Raw genomic sequence first — 12,499 nt, 5'->3', positions numbered from 1 at the left:
TTTCCAGGGAATTGTTCTATTTATCGTTTAATTACATCTAAATGTTGTTTTTGTCTAGAACATAACTCTTTTTTTTTAAAAAAAATACACAATTAATAAATAGTATATAATTGACTTAGAGCAGAGGCAAAATACTATAGTATCTTATGTCATATCTACTGGTTACATGTAGGACAATTAATAAATGTCCTTTAATATACATTGCAAGAGCCATAGAGTTTACTTCATATCCTCTGCAGTTCTTTTAATAATAACATGTTAAGTCTCGTGTTCTCTTCTTAGGTGAGTTAGGACATGCAAAGGCTTATATTGTTCATGGTTAGCTAGTGCATACAGCTCACTTGAATTAATGGGAAAGTGCAGTTATATTTGTGGATTTGGGTTGTGCTCTGCGAGTAGTTCTACGAATGGGAGAGCCTTGAAAATGTTGGTCTTGGAATAGGTTCAAATCCATGGCCATCTTAGGCAAGTCACTATCTCTCAGCCTGACCTGCTATATAGGGCTGTTGTGTGTATAAACATACACTGCCAGGAGAATACAAATCAAATAAGTCAAATCCCAATAAAGTTAACTAACACACTGAAACCAATGGGACTGCTCATTTACTGTGCAATCCTACACATCTCTACCAAAAAAGTAGGTCCCGTTGAACTCAGCGGGGCTTACTCCAAGATAAGAGGCTATAGCACTGTAGGGTTAAGAATATTTGCCGCAGGGTACTATCTTGTCCCCTATGCTGTTTAACATCTATATGAAGCCCTTGGGAACAGTCATCGGGAGATTTGGGAAGAGGTGTCAGCAGTATGCTGATGATACCCAGCTCTATTTCTCTGTAACATCTGAATCGGGAGAGGCCGTACAAGCTCTGGACCACTGCCTGGACTCGGTGGGGGGCTGGATAAGGGCCAATAAATTAAGTCTGAATCCTAGCAAGACGGAGGCACTGTGGGTTGGTGGTTCCCGAGTTCGGATAATTGGTCAATTGCCTGCTTTGGATGGGGTTGTACTCCCTCTGAAACAGCAGGTCCGTAGTCTGGGGGTGCTCCTGGATCCATCTTTGTCGTTAGACACCCAGGTGACCTCCATGGCTAGGAGTGCCTTTTACCAGCTTCGGCTGGTAAGACAGCTGCGGCCGTTTCTGGACTGGGATAGCCTGACCACTGTTGTCCACACACTGGTAACCTCCAGGCTGGATTACTGCAATGCACTCTATGTGGGGCTGCCCTTGAGGTTGGTCCGGAAGCTGCAGCTGGTGCAAAATGCGATGGTGAGACTGCTCACTGGGGCAGGGTATCGCCAACATGTCACCCCGCTGCTGAAATAATTGCACTGGGTGCCTGTTAGCTACCGGGCCAAGGTCAAGGTTCTAGTTTTGGTGTACAAAGCCCTATACAGCTTGGGACCAGGATACCTGAAAGACCGTCTTATCCCTTATATACCAATTCGATCACTGCAGGTGAGGGCCTCCTGCAGATACCATCTTATCAAGAGTTTCGTTCTGCACAACATAGGAAACGGACCTTTAGTGTGGCGGCACCTACCCTATGGAATTCCCTCCCTTTGAATATTAGGCATCTTTTCTATCTTTTTGCTATCTTTTCGGCACCTTTTGAAGACTTTCCCCTTTCAACAAGCCTTTTAGGTTGAGACCTATCCCAGTCTGCATCTGTGTTAGAATTGCTTGTTAATGTGTATTTTTACCCTTTTTAAAAAGATGTTTTAAAGCTTTTTTAAAAAAAAAATAACATTGTTTTGTTTTAATGTATTTAAGGTCTGTTTTTATGATGTTTTAAAGTGTTTTTAGCGCTTCTGTTTGCCGCCCTGGGCTTCTGCTGGGAGGAAGGGCAGGATATAAATCAAATAAATAAATAAATAAATAAATAAAATATTTTCTTCTGCTCCAGGTATATAAAGGATAGGGGCTACCTGAGACAGCCCCTCAGTGCACTGCCTCAGCATCACACAAAGTGCAACATTAAGTGTGCACTTAGCATCACACTTGGAGTCATCCTGGAGTCAGTTTGGAATCCATCCCCCACCAAGGAAAATCATTGCCACAAGTGCTGGAGACAGATGGGCAGATCGAGAAATTGTTATGATTGAAAGCCTGCCCCTCTTCAGGGTGAAAAGTTGATATTTGAATGTTTCTTCCTCAGTTGAGAGATGAGAAAAGTGTCACTGCCTACTATGTTGGAAATAGTTTCTATACCCCCAGGTTGAGCGCCTGGTGGGGATAGTTTCTGCCCCGTTGAATGAGAGAAAGTGTTTGGTATGAATGTTTGGCTGTATGTATGTTGATTTGAGTGGTTGTCATGGTGGTTCTCATGGTATGGATATGTGAGTGTGCTGTTTTTAGGATGTGAGGTTGAATTATGCGAATGCTTGCAGAGTGTGATTTGAGGTGTGCTAAAATTGTAAGCTTGTGTATGTTAGTTTAGAATGTTGATATTTTTGAACACGAATGTTGATCTTGTAAGGGTGTGTTTGAGTAAACTAAATGATATCTATTTTCAACTGTAGTTAGATGAAATTTTGTTATAAGGGGGCTGACTGTTTTAATTGTTTTGCTTTATAACATTGTGATTAAGAAATGAGCTGATTTTGTTTAATCTACTATGTTTAAAACTAAGCTTGAATTTTTAACTTATTTTTATTTTTTTCTTGAAGGCTAGAGGATATTTTGTTTAGCCTACGTTTTGATTTTTTCTTGTCTTTCTTGAACTTAATTTTATATGCAATGTTTATAATATATTGATACTAAAGAGGATGTTTTGTTCAGTTAATTGTATTTTATCAATTGTGGATTTTTGTGTCTGCTGTTTTAAGATGTTTTGACTTATGCTGCACAATGCTTAGAGTTTTATTTAAATATAAGCGGTATAAAAATGGAATAAATAAATAAATATTCTGTTACACTAGGAATGAAACATGTCACTACAGCAAGGTGGAAAGCACTTTGCTCAAGACTAGATAATGGGCTTGTGCGTTCCAATGAACCCTGTGAGCGATGCCATCGGGAGTCATGTACTCCCAGCAGGGTCACCCATGGCGGTAAGGTCAAGGGAGAGGAACCAGACAAAGAACGATCCAAGAAAGTCCTCAACGGTAGAACAGGCGGAGGATAACAATGTGTATGTTACAACGGCTGTGAAGGCGGATGAAGGCTGCAGCCGATAAAAGACTTCCAATTGTCATGGTATCCATGCCATTGGATCAAAGCCTTTTTCTGTCAACATTGTGTGTTGATCGTTGTGCGCCGATCTCCCCACATAAAACAAATTTGCACACAGGCATCTTCCAAGCAAACCAAAACAAAATCCCATGGTGATCGGCGAATGGCAATGGGGGCAGGACTGTGAAATCTGGAAGCCCCTAGTCATGGACCGGCACATGGGCAGTGGATACAGACTCAGTCGTCCTGGCTCAAGGACCAAGGCAGTTGAGTTGTTTGGCAGCTATATCCACGACTGAGCAGTCCTATTCAGGATCCACTCTGCTCAGCCCATATGGGGAGGGGGCTAGAAAAGGTGCCCTAAACATAGTCTACCTCATCTCTCTCCCTGACTGGATTACCGCATCCAGTGGGGTCACCACTTAGCGGTCGCAAAAGACAATTGAATTTTGGAACATGGAATATACGGACATTGCTGGACAATACAGATAGTGAATGTCCTGAATGCAGGACTGCCATCATCGCGAAAGAGCTGAGACATTTTAATATTGACATAGCAGCACTCCAAGAAACATGAAGAGCAGGAGGACAACTGAAGAAAGAAAAAGGAGGTTATACCTTCTTCTGGAAAGAACTGCCTGAACAAGAACAACAAATACATCGAGTAGGCTTTGCTATTAAAAATAAGCTTGTGAAGCTCTTGTCAGAAGTTCCTATTGGCATTAATGAATGATTCTCAACTCTCCAGTTAAAACTTGCCAAAAACCAGCAGGCAACTATTGTAAGTGCTTATGTACCAACATCAGATGTTGATGAAGACATCAAGGAAAATTTTTATAACCAGCTGGACACCATCTTATCAGAGATACCTAAGGAGGATAAAATTATCCTCTTGGGTGATATCAATGCAAGAGTTCAGGGTGATTTCGATTTATGGCCAGAAACCATTGGGAAAGAAGGAGTTGACAATTGCAACCTGAGTGGAATTCTACTTCTGACTAAATGTGCAGAGCATAATCTTTTTATTACAAACACACAGTTTTGTCAGAAAAATAAATTTAAAACATCATGGAAGCACCCTCGGTCAAAACACTGGCATCTCCTGGATTACCTAATTGTCCATGCCAGAGATCGTTGTGATGTACGCCTCACTAGGGCCATGACGAGTGCTGATGACTGCTGGACAGATCACCAATTAATTCGATCCACTATGGCCATTAATATTGTTCCTCAACGTAGTCTCAAAGGAAGAAAACCAAGGCATAAAATGAACATCCACGCCCTTCAAGATCCTATTAAGAGAGCCTGCTTTCAAACAACTCTCAAGGAACATCTACCGACGGAACTCCCTGAAAATATCAAGGAACACTGGATTAAACTGAAGACATCCATTATTGCAGCATGTGAACAAACTATTGGATAACCAAACTAAGAAACATCAGGATTGGTTTGATGAGAATGATAGTGAGATTGAACATATCATTGACAAGAAAAGGAAAGCCTTCCAGATATGGCAGAAAGCACCATCTCTACTATCTTTTCGGCGCCTTTTGAAGACTTTCCTCTTTCAACAAGCCTTTTAGGTTGAGACCTATGCCAGTCTGCATCTGCGTTAGAATTGCTTAATATGTTTTTTAATAATGTCTTTAACCTTTTTAAATTTGTTTTTTAAAAATGTTTTTAACGCTGTTTTGTTTTAATGTATTTTAAGATCTGTTTTTATGATGTTTTAAAGTGTTTTTAGCACTTCGTTTGCCACCCTGGGCTCCTGCTGGGAGGAAGGGCGGGATACAAATTAAATAATAAACAAATAAATAAATAAATTAACTGTGCTAAGAAAAAAATCTATATCAGTGCAAAGGCTGAGGTCCAAAGAAGAACTAGAGAACTTAAGAATGGCTGGTGGATAAAGAAAGCTCAAGAAATCCAGCATTTTGCAGATGCTCACGATGCATGGGGCTTTTTTAATGCCACAAAGGCCATCTATGGACCAACAAATTACGGTACAAATCCCTTATGTTCAGTGGATGGTAGCAAACTTCTAAAGGATAAAGAGTCTATTGCACTGCGCTGGAAAGAGCATTACCACAACCACCTTAATCGTAACTCTATCATGGCTGATGAGGTCTTCTTGCAAATTCCACAACAACAAACTAGAGACGAGCTTGCAGTATCTCCTGATTTGGATGAAGTCAGTAAAGCCATCAATCAAATGAAGAACAACAAAGTTAGTGGACCTGATGGGATTCCTGCTGAAGTCTTTAAAGAAGGTGGGCCTGAATTTACACAACAACTTCATAAGCTCATAGAAAAAATCTGGATGAGGGAGGAGATCCTGGAAGACGTTAGGGACACCATAATTATCGCCCTTTTTAAGAAGGGTGATAGAAGAGATTTCAGGAACTATCGAGGTATCTCTCTTGTTGCTACTGCAGGTAAAATCCTTGCAAGGATCCTCACAAATCACCTCCTGCCGATCTCAGAGGATGTTCTCCCCGAATCTCAAAATGGTTTCCGCCCTTCCAGGGGGACACTGGGCATGATATTCACTGCACGACACCTTCAAGAAAAATGCCGGGAGCAGAATCGACCTTTATATATTGCGTTTATTGATCTGACTAAGGCCTTTGATGCTGTGAATCGAAACGCCGCTCTGGACCATCCTTCTGAAACCTGGATGCCCTGATAAATTTGTGAATATTTTGCGACTCCTTCATGACAACATGACAGCAACAATTTTGGACAACAATGGCTTTCAGAGTGATCCATTCAGAGTCAGATCAGGTGTAAAACAGGGATGCATCATTCCTCCTACCTTATTTGCTATCTTCATTGCTATGATTCTACACCTTATTGAGGGAAAACTTCCTACTGGTGTGGAAATCATATATCAAACAGATGGAAAGCTTTTTAATCTCAGTAGGCTGAAAGCAAAGTACATGAAACATAATTTTATGATAATTGCTGGTGCACAGACGACTATGAAATTCAAACTTCCTGCCTACTGTCATATATTCCAATAGATAGTTCCACTAAAGCTCTTTTCAGGTGTTCAGGCAAAATGCCTGTGGACTCTAAGAGTAGGACTGTCTATGCAGGCCCCACCTCCAACATACCTAAGTATGCAGGTGCCACTTCAAACTTTCCTGTGTTGAGCTTAACTTCCCCCTTCAGACCTCCCTGCTCTAAGGGGAAGGGTCTGAAGTGGAGACAACATGTGCAGGGAAGTTGGAGGAAGGGCCAAACCTCGCACACATTTGCCACAAAGGCCTGAAGAGGCTAAAGCCAAGGCAGAATGCATGAACAAGCTCCCTTCATCTAGAAGAACCAGCAATAGAGAAGTTATTAAAGTGAATAAAATTACTAGAGCAGCCCTGTGTTTCTGAATTGAAAACCTTCATTGGCCATGATGCATTATGGATGCAGACAGCGGTGTTTCTCTAGCCCTACGTCTATATCATATAAATCCTATTTGGAACTGCTTTTTAAGATTTTTTTTAAGCTTTTTTAAAAAGATGTTTTAAAAGATGTTTTGGTTTAACATATTTTAAAGTCTATTTTTAAGATGTTTTTAGTGTTTTTGTTTGCCACCCTGGGCTTCTACTGGGAGGGAGGGCAGGATATAATAATAATAATAATAATAATAATAGCTATTAGCAATTTGAGTAGTGATCTCATTCAGTTTAAATACCAGAACTTTGGACTCTGTTTGATACAGTTAGACAGGCCTATTCTTCTGCCAGTGTTGTTGATCATAGTGGCTTGGGGTGCTGAAGCTGCAAGATGAAAGGCAATGGTCTTTACTGTGCCGACACAACTACATCTTCCTTTACACAGTTATGCAGACACCATCCTGAAGAAGCCGCCACCATGCCATGCTCTTCTTACAATACAGGCAAAAAGCTTCAGAAATATAGTGGCTTGCACTGCTTGTAACCTTAATAGCCAACAATGAAACCCGACTGCACGTCTAGTGCTCTGGATTACATTCACTCTCTTTAAGTAGGACATCTCCACCAATACACAGGAGGTATCAAAGGCTTTGAAATGCATGTCAATAGAAATAGAAAACATAAAGCACCTGCTAGCAGGCATATCTTATTAGTAATTACACAAAGGATGTGTTTGTTTAGATAAACTTTTCAAATGCAGAATCTAGGCTTTCAGAATGAACAAAAGCCTTTACCAGTATTTAAATATATCTATGCTTACACATGTGTTATCAATCACTTGTGTGCAAAATGATATAATCTAGCTACTGGAAGTCATATAAGGAAGTTATTACTTCATTTAGTTACTCTTCCGGGGTGGGGGTGTTGGAAAGCACTGCAAACACAGGGTGTCATAGACACACAGAAATGCAAAGTTCAGACATTCAGAAAAGCAAATGCTGGTAAAATGACGTATCCGTCCAAGGCACATGCAGAAAAGCCATCACTGTGAAGCTTGAGCAAATGCATAGGCCAGTTTACACACTGTGGTGGAATATACAAGGTTAATCTAACTGCTTACCCACTAAGTACACCAAGAACCAGGTTAAGTACGAAAAATGAGCCAAGAATGATAAGACTAACAAAATAGATCCATGGCCATTCACATCCTATTGCATCATTTACCTGTAAAATGTAAGGAAATACATTATGATTCAGCTATTTACTACACAGCAGAGTCCTTTTGCAATTGACAGATCACATAGGTATTCAATGTACCAATACCATTTCTGCATTTTACACTGCAATTCACCATTATCAATATTGGAAATACTATGAAAACATGTATTTGCTACTTTTTGTAAGAAGAAATGATGTAATAGAGCCTTTAAGTTTTTTAAACAACTTTAAAATATCTAGATTCTATTTAACCACAGCAATTCACACGTTTCTGAATCTATGCCCTATGGGAGTAGATAATTGTATAAAGGTTTGGATTTTTTAATTGGAATTTAAGATAGTGATTAATTAATTGCTATTTACAGGTATTTTCCTATTTCTTTTCTTTTTACATCTGCCTATTATTTTTCATAAAATTGCCCTGCCTATAGTACGCTGTATTTACCTTTGAGGGATAGATGCTGCTCTAAAAATAAAATCCTTATGTTTCATTTTAAAAATCTTATTCCCAATTTTCTTGATCTCATAATATACCTATGTGTTCATGGCAACCAAACGCAGGACTCTGCTTCTAGGATGAAAAAGGTGTATGCTTACCCGCTCAATACACCAAGAACAAGATTTAGAACGAAAAAAGACCCAAAGATGACGAGACTGACAAAATACACCCATGGCAATTCAAATCCCATAGCATCATTCATCTGTAAGAGATAATATGATCTTATAGAAACAGTTTAACTTCATTTTGTAAAAGCAAACAGTTAGTGGGGAAGCAACACATATGAGAGAAATGAACTCCCAATGATGGGACATAACTGGAGAAAGAGGAGCAAAGTGTCAGCCACATTTCATCCACACTCCAAAGGCACAGTCAAAAATTATTATAAAACAGTAGAAAATGTTAGAACTCAGCATATGGATCTTATTTGAGAAAACTTATTCTCTTACATATCAACATTTTAAAGTCTAGTTTAGAAGACATAAGTGTCAATATGTGGAAAGTAGTTACTAAATGTTAACCAAGAGACACTTTGGCTGTACTGTGGCTCTTGCAAGGCAAGAAAGGGTACAAGTAAAGCACAGGGTTAGTTTATCAAGGATTACAGCATGGGAAACAGGTTTGGGTTTGTCTTTTTTTTTAATTGTTTAACACTGCATTGTTATTTAACTCTAACTTTAAAAGTTCAAAATTCTATTTAATGGTTCAGCCTTTTTGGTCTTCTAGACATATAAATAACTGAATCAAGGAATTTAGAAGCTGAAACCCAGACCCCCCCTAAAATGAAGCAAATGGGTGAAATCCAACAGATTTCCCCTTGCACAGTGGAACTTCCCCCTCCTCCCTTGTGCATGCCCCACACCCTTCCCAAATCTGATCCAGAGAGTTAGAAGAATCCCCAGAACAGATTTAGGGGATGGGGGGCATGACAGAAGGAAAAGGAGGGGAAGTTCTGTTGCGCAACCAGAACTCCTTGCACTGACAGAACAAGTCCATTGTGCAATAAAATACATCACTATTGCTCATTTACAGTGTAAACCTATACTTATCTACTGAGAAGAAAGTTCCAATGAGTTTAATGAGGCTTACTCCCAGGTACAGTAAATGTGTATAACATTGCAGCCATACTGTAGAATATCCTATGTGACAACTTTGTTGATGAGCAGTTGCATTTCCCAGCACCCAATCTGTGATATTTTGATTCTAGCAAAAGGTGGTCTTTCCAGAAGTTAGAATGCACTCTTCTATTTGGAGTTTGGCATGGAACATGATTGCACTAGCCCAGTAGTGCAGTGGCAAATTCAGAAGTGCAGGGTCCCTTCCTGATAGTTACAGCCCCTCCCCCTCCTGTCCCCCCTTTTTTGTTGCTGGGTTGGGAATTAGATCCTGGTGAATTCTTTTCCTACAATCACAAACGTTCCTAGGAGCCAATCAGCATGAAAGAGAAGAGTGTTAGCTGCTAAGAAGAGTCTTCTCAATGGCTGACTCACCTCCTTTCACTCTGATTGACTCCAATCAGCAGGAAAGGATAATGAAGCATGTTAGAAAACTCTTCTCAGTGGCTAACACACTCCCCTTTCATGATGATTGGATCACAGGATGCTGGAGACATAGGGACACTGCTGAGACCCTGCTCCCAAAAAAGTAAGGGGTCTAAGACTCCCTGGACGACTACACCCCTGCACTAGCCACAGGAATCCACTGCAAAATGCTCATAACCAGTGCAGGCTCAGCCATAACAGACCTCAGCCAGCCCCCACCTGCCTGCTTTCTAATATGCAACCAGACCAGCACTGTATTAGCATTCTCCTTCTTAGATCCTGTGTAGGACTCAGCAGGGAGGACAGGATTAAAACTAGAAATAGTTGGTTCTGCCTACCATTGGCTCTGGCTTTACCTACTGTTGGTCTCCCTACCTTCGGACCTATTGGTCCCAATGGGCACCAGACACCACTGCTCATAACATCACAGCTGACACATTCCTCCTCCATGCTAACACAATTTTGCCAATCTTTTAATAATGTAATATTTCGCTATAAACAACAGCTATTCTTTGCTCTTTCTTAGAATGTCTAGAAACCTATAAGAAGTTTTCACAGCTACCAATAATGGTAACAAACCCCCTTTATAATGGAGGAATTCTATCTATATCCAATTTTAGCATTTTTTAAAAAATCTAGTAAAAAGTCATTTTTAATATGTATGCAAAATTTATGGAGAATAATTTCCGCATGTTGTTAAAAAATTACAGACAGAATGTTTTTGTCATTCCAATTAAATTTATAGTCACCATCAAAGTGATCTTCAGTCGTATGCCTATTTGCCGCTTTACATCTCTATATCTCTTGCCTTTCCTTCCAAAGAAGCCAGGCAGCAAACAAGTGATAAAACATCTTAAAAACAGATATATAGAGCCAGTGTGGTTAAGATGTTGGACTACAACCTGGGAGACCAGTGTTTAAATCCCCAAACAGCATGAAGCTCACTGGGTGACCTTGGGCCAGTCACTGCCTCTCAACCTCAGAGGAAGGCAATGGTAAACCCCCTCTGAATACCGCTTACCATGAAAACCCTATTCACAAGGTTGCCATAAGTCAGAATCGACTTGAAGGCAGTCCATTTCATTTCATATAATATAGTGTTTTGCAATGGTTGCCTAAGACCACAGCTCAAAGGTAGAGCATCTGCTTTGCATGCAGAAGGTCCCAGGTTCCATTCCCAGCATCTTCAGATAGAACTGGGGCTTTCTGCTCCCTGAAACTCTAGAGGGCCACTACTAGCCAGGGTAGACAATACTGAGCTAGATGACCAGTGGTCTGGCTCAGTAGAAGGCAGCTTTCTATGCTCCTCCCTTTATGTTATTTGTAAACTGGATTCTAACCATTCATTTCCATTACTATACAGACACTCATCTTTAAGAGCAACTGCTTCAGACAGAGGGCAGCTGATTGACATTTCTGACTGCCTCTAAGCTTTCTAAGAATTATATCAATATTTTACTAAATGCCTGATTAAGTATCTTTCCACCTCAACCACTTTTTACAACCTTTGCATGAGTAGAAACTATATCTTTCTTACTTGGTTTTGCAACATTTCAATTGGCATTTAAGTTGCTGGTTCTTCTGGCAGCATCTAGAATAGCCTTGGAAATCACGGTTTTCTGAAATAGTGCAAGCTGTTCCAGCAAGCTTTGATGTCTGCACAGTAGGTCAGCTAACCCTAGAACACAGACTTCAAAGCCTTCCGGCCAGCTCCTCACTCTTTGGAGGATGACAGCCAGTTTCTGAAAACCTTGCTGATTTCAAAGGGCTCTGCTCCTGGGATCCCAGAGGCTCACCTATCAAGCTTGTTTAAAAGGGAATGCCTTTCAAAACTAACAGCTCACCAACAGCTTATCAGCCAGCAAAACTGGCCTAGCATCTTCCCTATGGCTCCTTGGACTTCAGAACACAACCAGACCACAAGTTCTCTCTCATCTGTACCCTATGCTAGTGCAATGAGGGAGGAAGCAGATATTACAAAAAAAAATTCATAGCATTGTCACCACTTCACGTCTCCTTCTCTCCTCTTCCTGATAATATGCGCACAATATATCATCATCACCACACTGTGTGTTCTCTAATCCCTACCTCCAACAGTTAATAATGTACTAGCTAAACTTATATTTATATTATTTCTGTATTTATTACATTTATATACCACCTTTCCTCCAAGGAGTTCTCCCACTCCTTATTTTATCCTCACCACAACCTTGTGAGGGAGGCTACGCTAAGAGACAGTGATTGGCTGAAGATCACCAAGTGAGCTTCACGGCTGAGTGGGTATTTGAATACAATCTCTTAGGTCTAATGCTCTAACCACTACACTGCACTGGCTTTCTAATGTTTATTGTGACATTAAACACATTGTCTGGCATTGCGCATTAGTTTTTTTCTCTTTAAATAGCAGCAAGGGGAGTGGAATCAGGATCTGGTCTATGGTAAGCAGGGAGGTTTGTTTTTTTTAAAGCCCTTTCCTTCTGTGCCACTGTTTTAAGAATAATCATCCCGTGAAGCTGCTATTTGGCAGGGGAAGTTGCCCTTGGCACAAAAGTACAGGTTTAACATAACACGTAGCTCACACATTGTATTATATTCCACACTTCTAGGAAGAGGTGTGGGGAGAGGCAGGGAGCATTGAAACATCTAGTGTTGCCTTAATGTGTACTGTATGGCAAA

General features: G+C 40.4%; 1 protein-coding gene across 1 annotated transcript in view; it reads right to left on the bottom strand.

The window, feature by feature from the left end:
• The window catches only part of CACNA1D (calcium voltage-gated channel subunit alpha1 D), a 316,751-nt gene that overhangs the window by 189,512 nt on the left and 114,740 nt on the right, over window positions 1-12,499 (bottom strand). Inside the window, exon 8 of the mRNA XM_061618220.1 lies at window positions 8,381-8,484. Coding sequence (XP_061474204.1) covers window positions 8,381-8,484 — 104 coding nt within the window. The remainder of the gene's footprint in view (window positions 1-8,380; window positions 8,485-12,499) is intronic.

This window comes from Rhineura floridana, chromosome 3 (genome assembly GCF_030035675.1).
Source record: "Rhineura floridana isolate rRhiFlo1 chromosome 3, rRhiFlo1.hap2, whole genome shotgun sequence".
Taxonomy (NCBI): Eukaryota; Metazoa; Chordata; class Lepidosauria; order Squamata; family Rhineuridae; genus Rhineura; species Rhineura floridana.
This window is presented reverse-complemented; position numbering and strand designations above follow the sequence as displayed.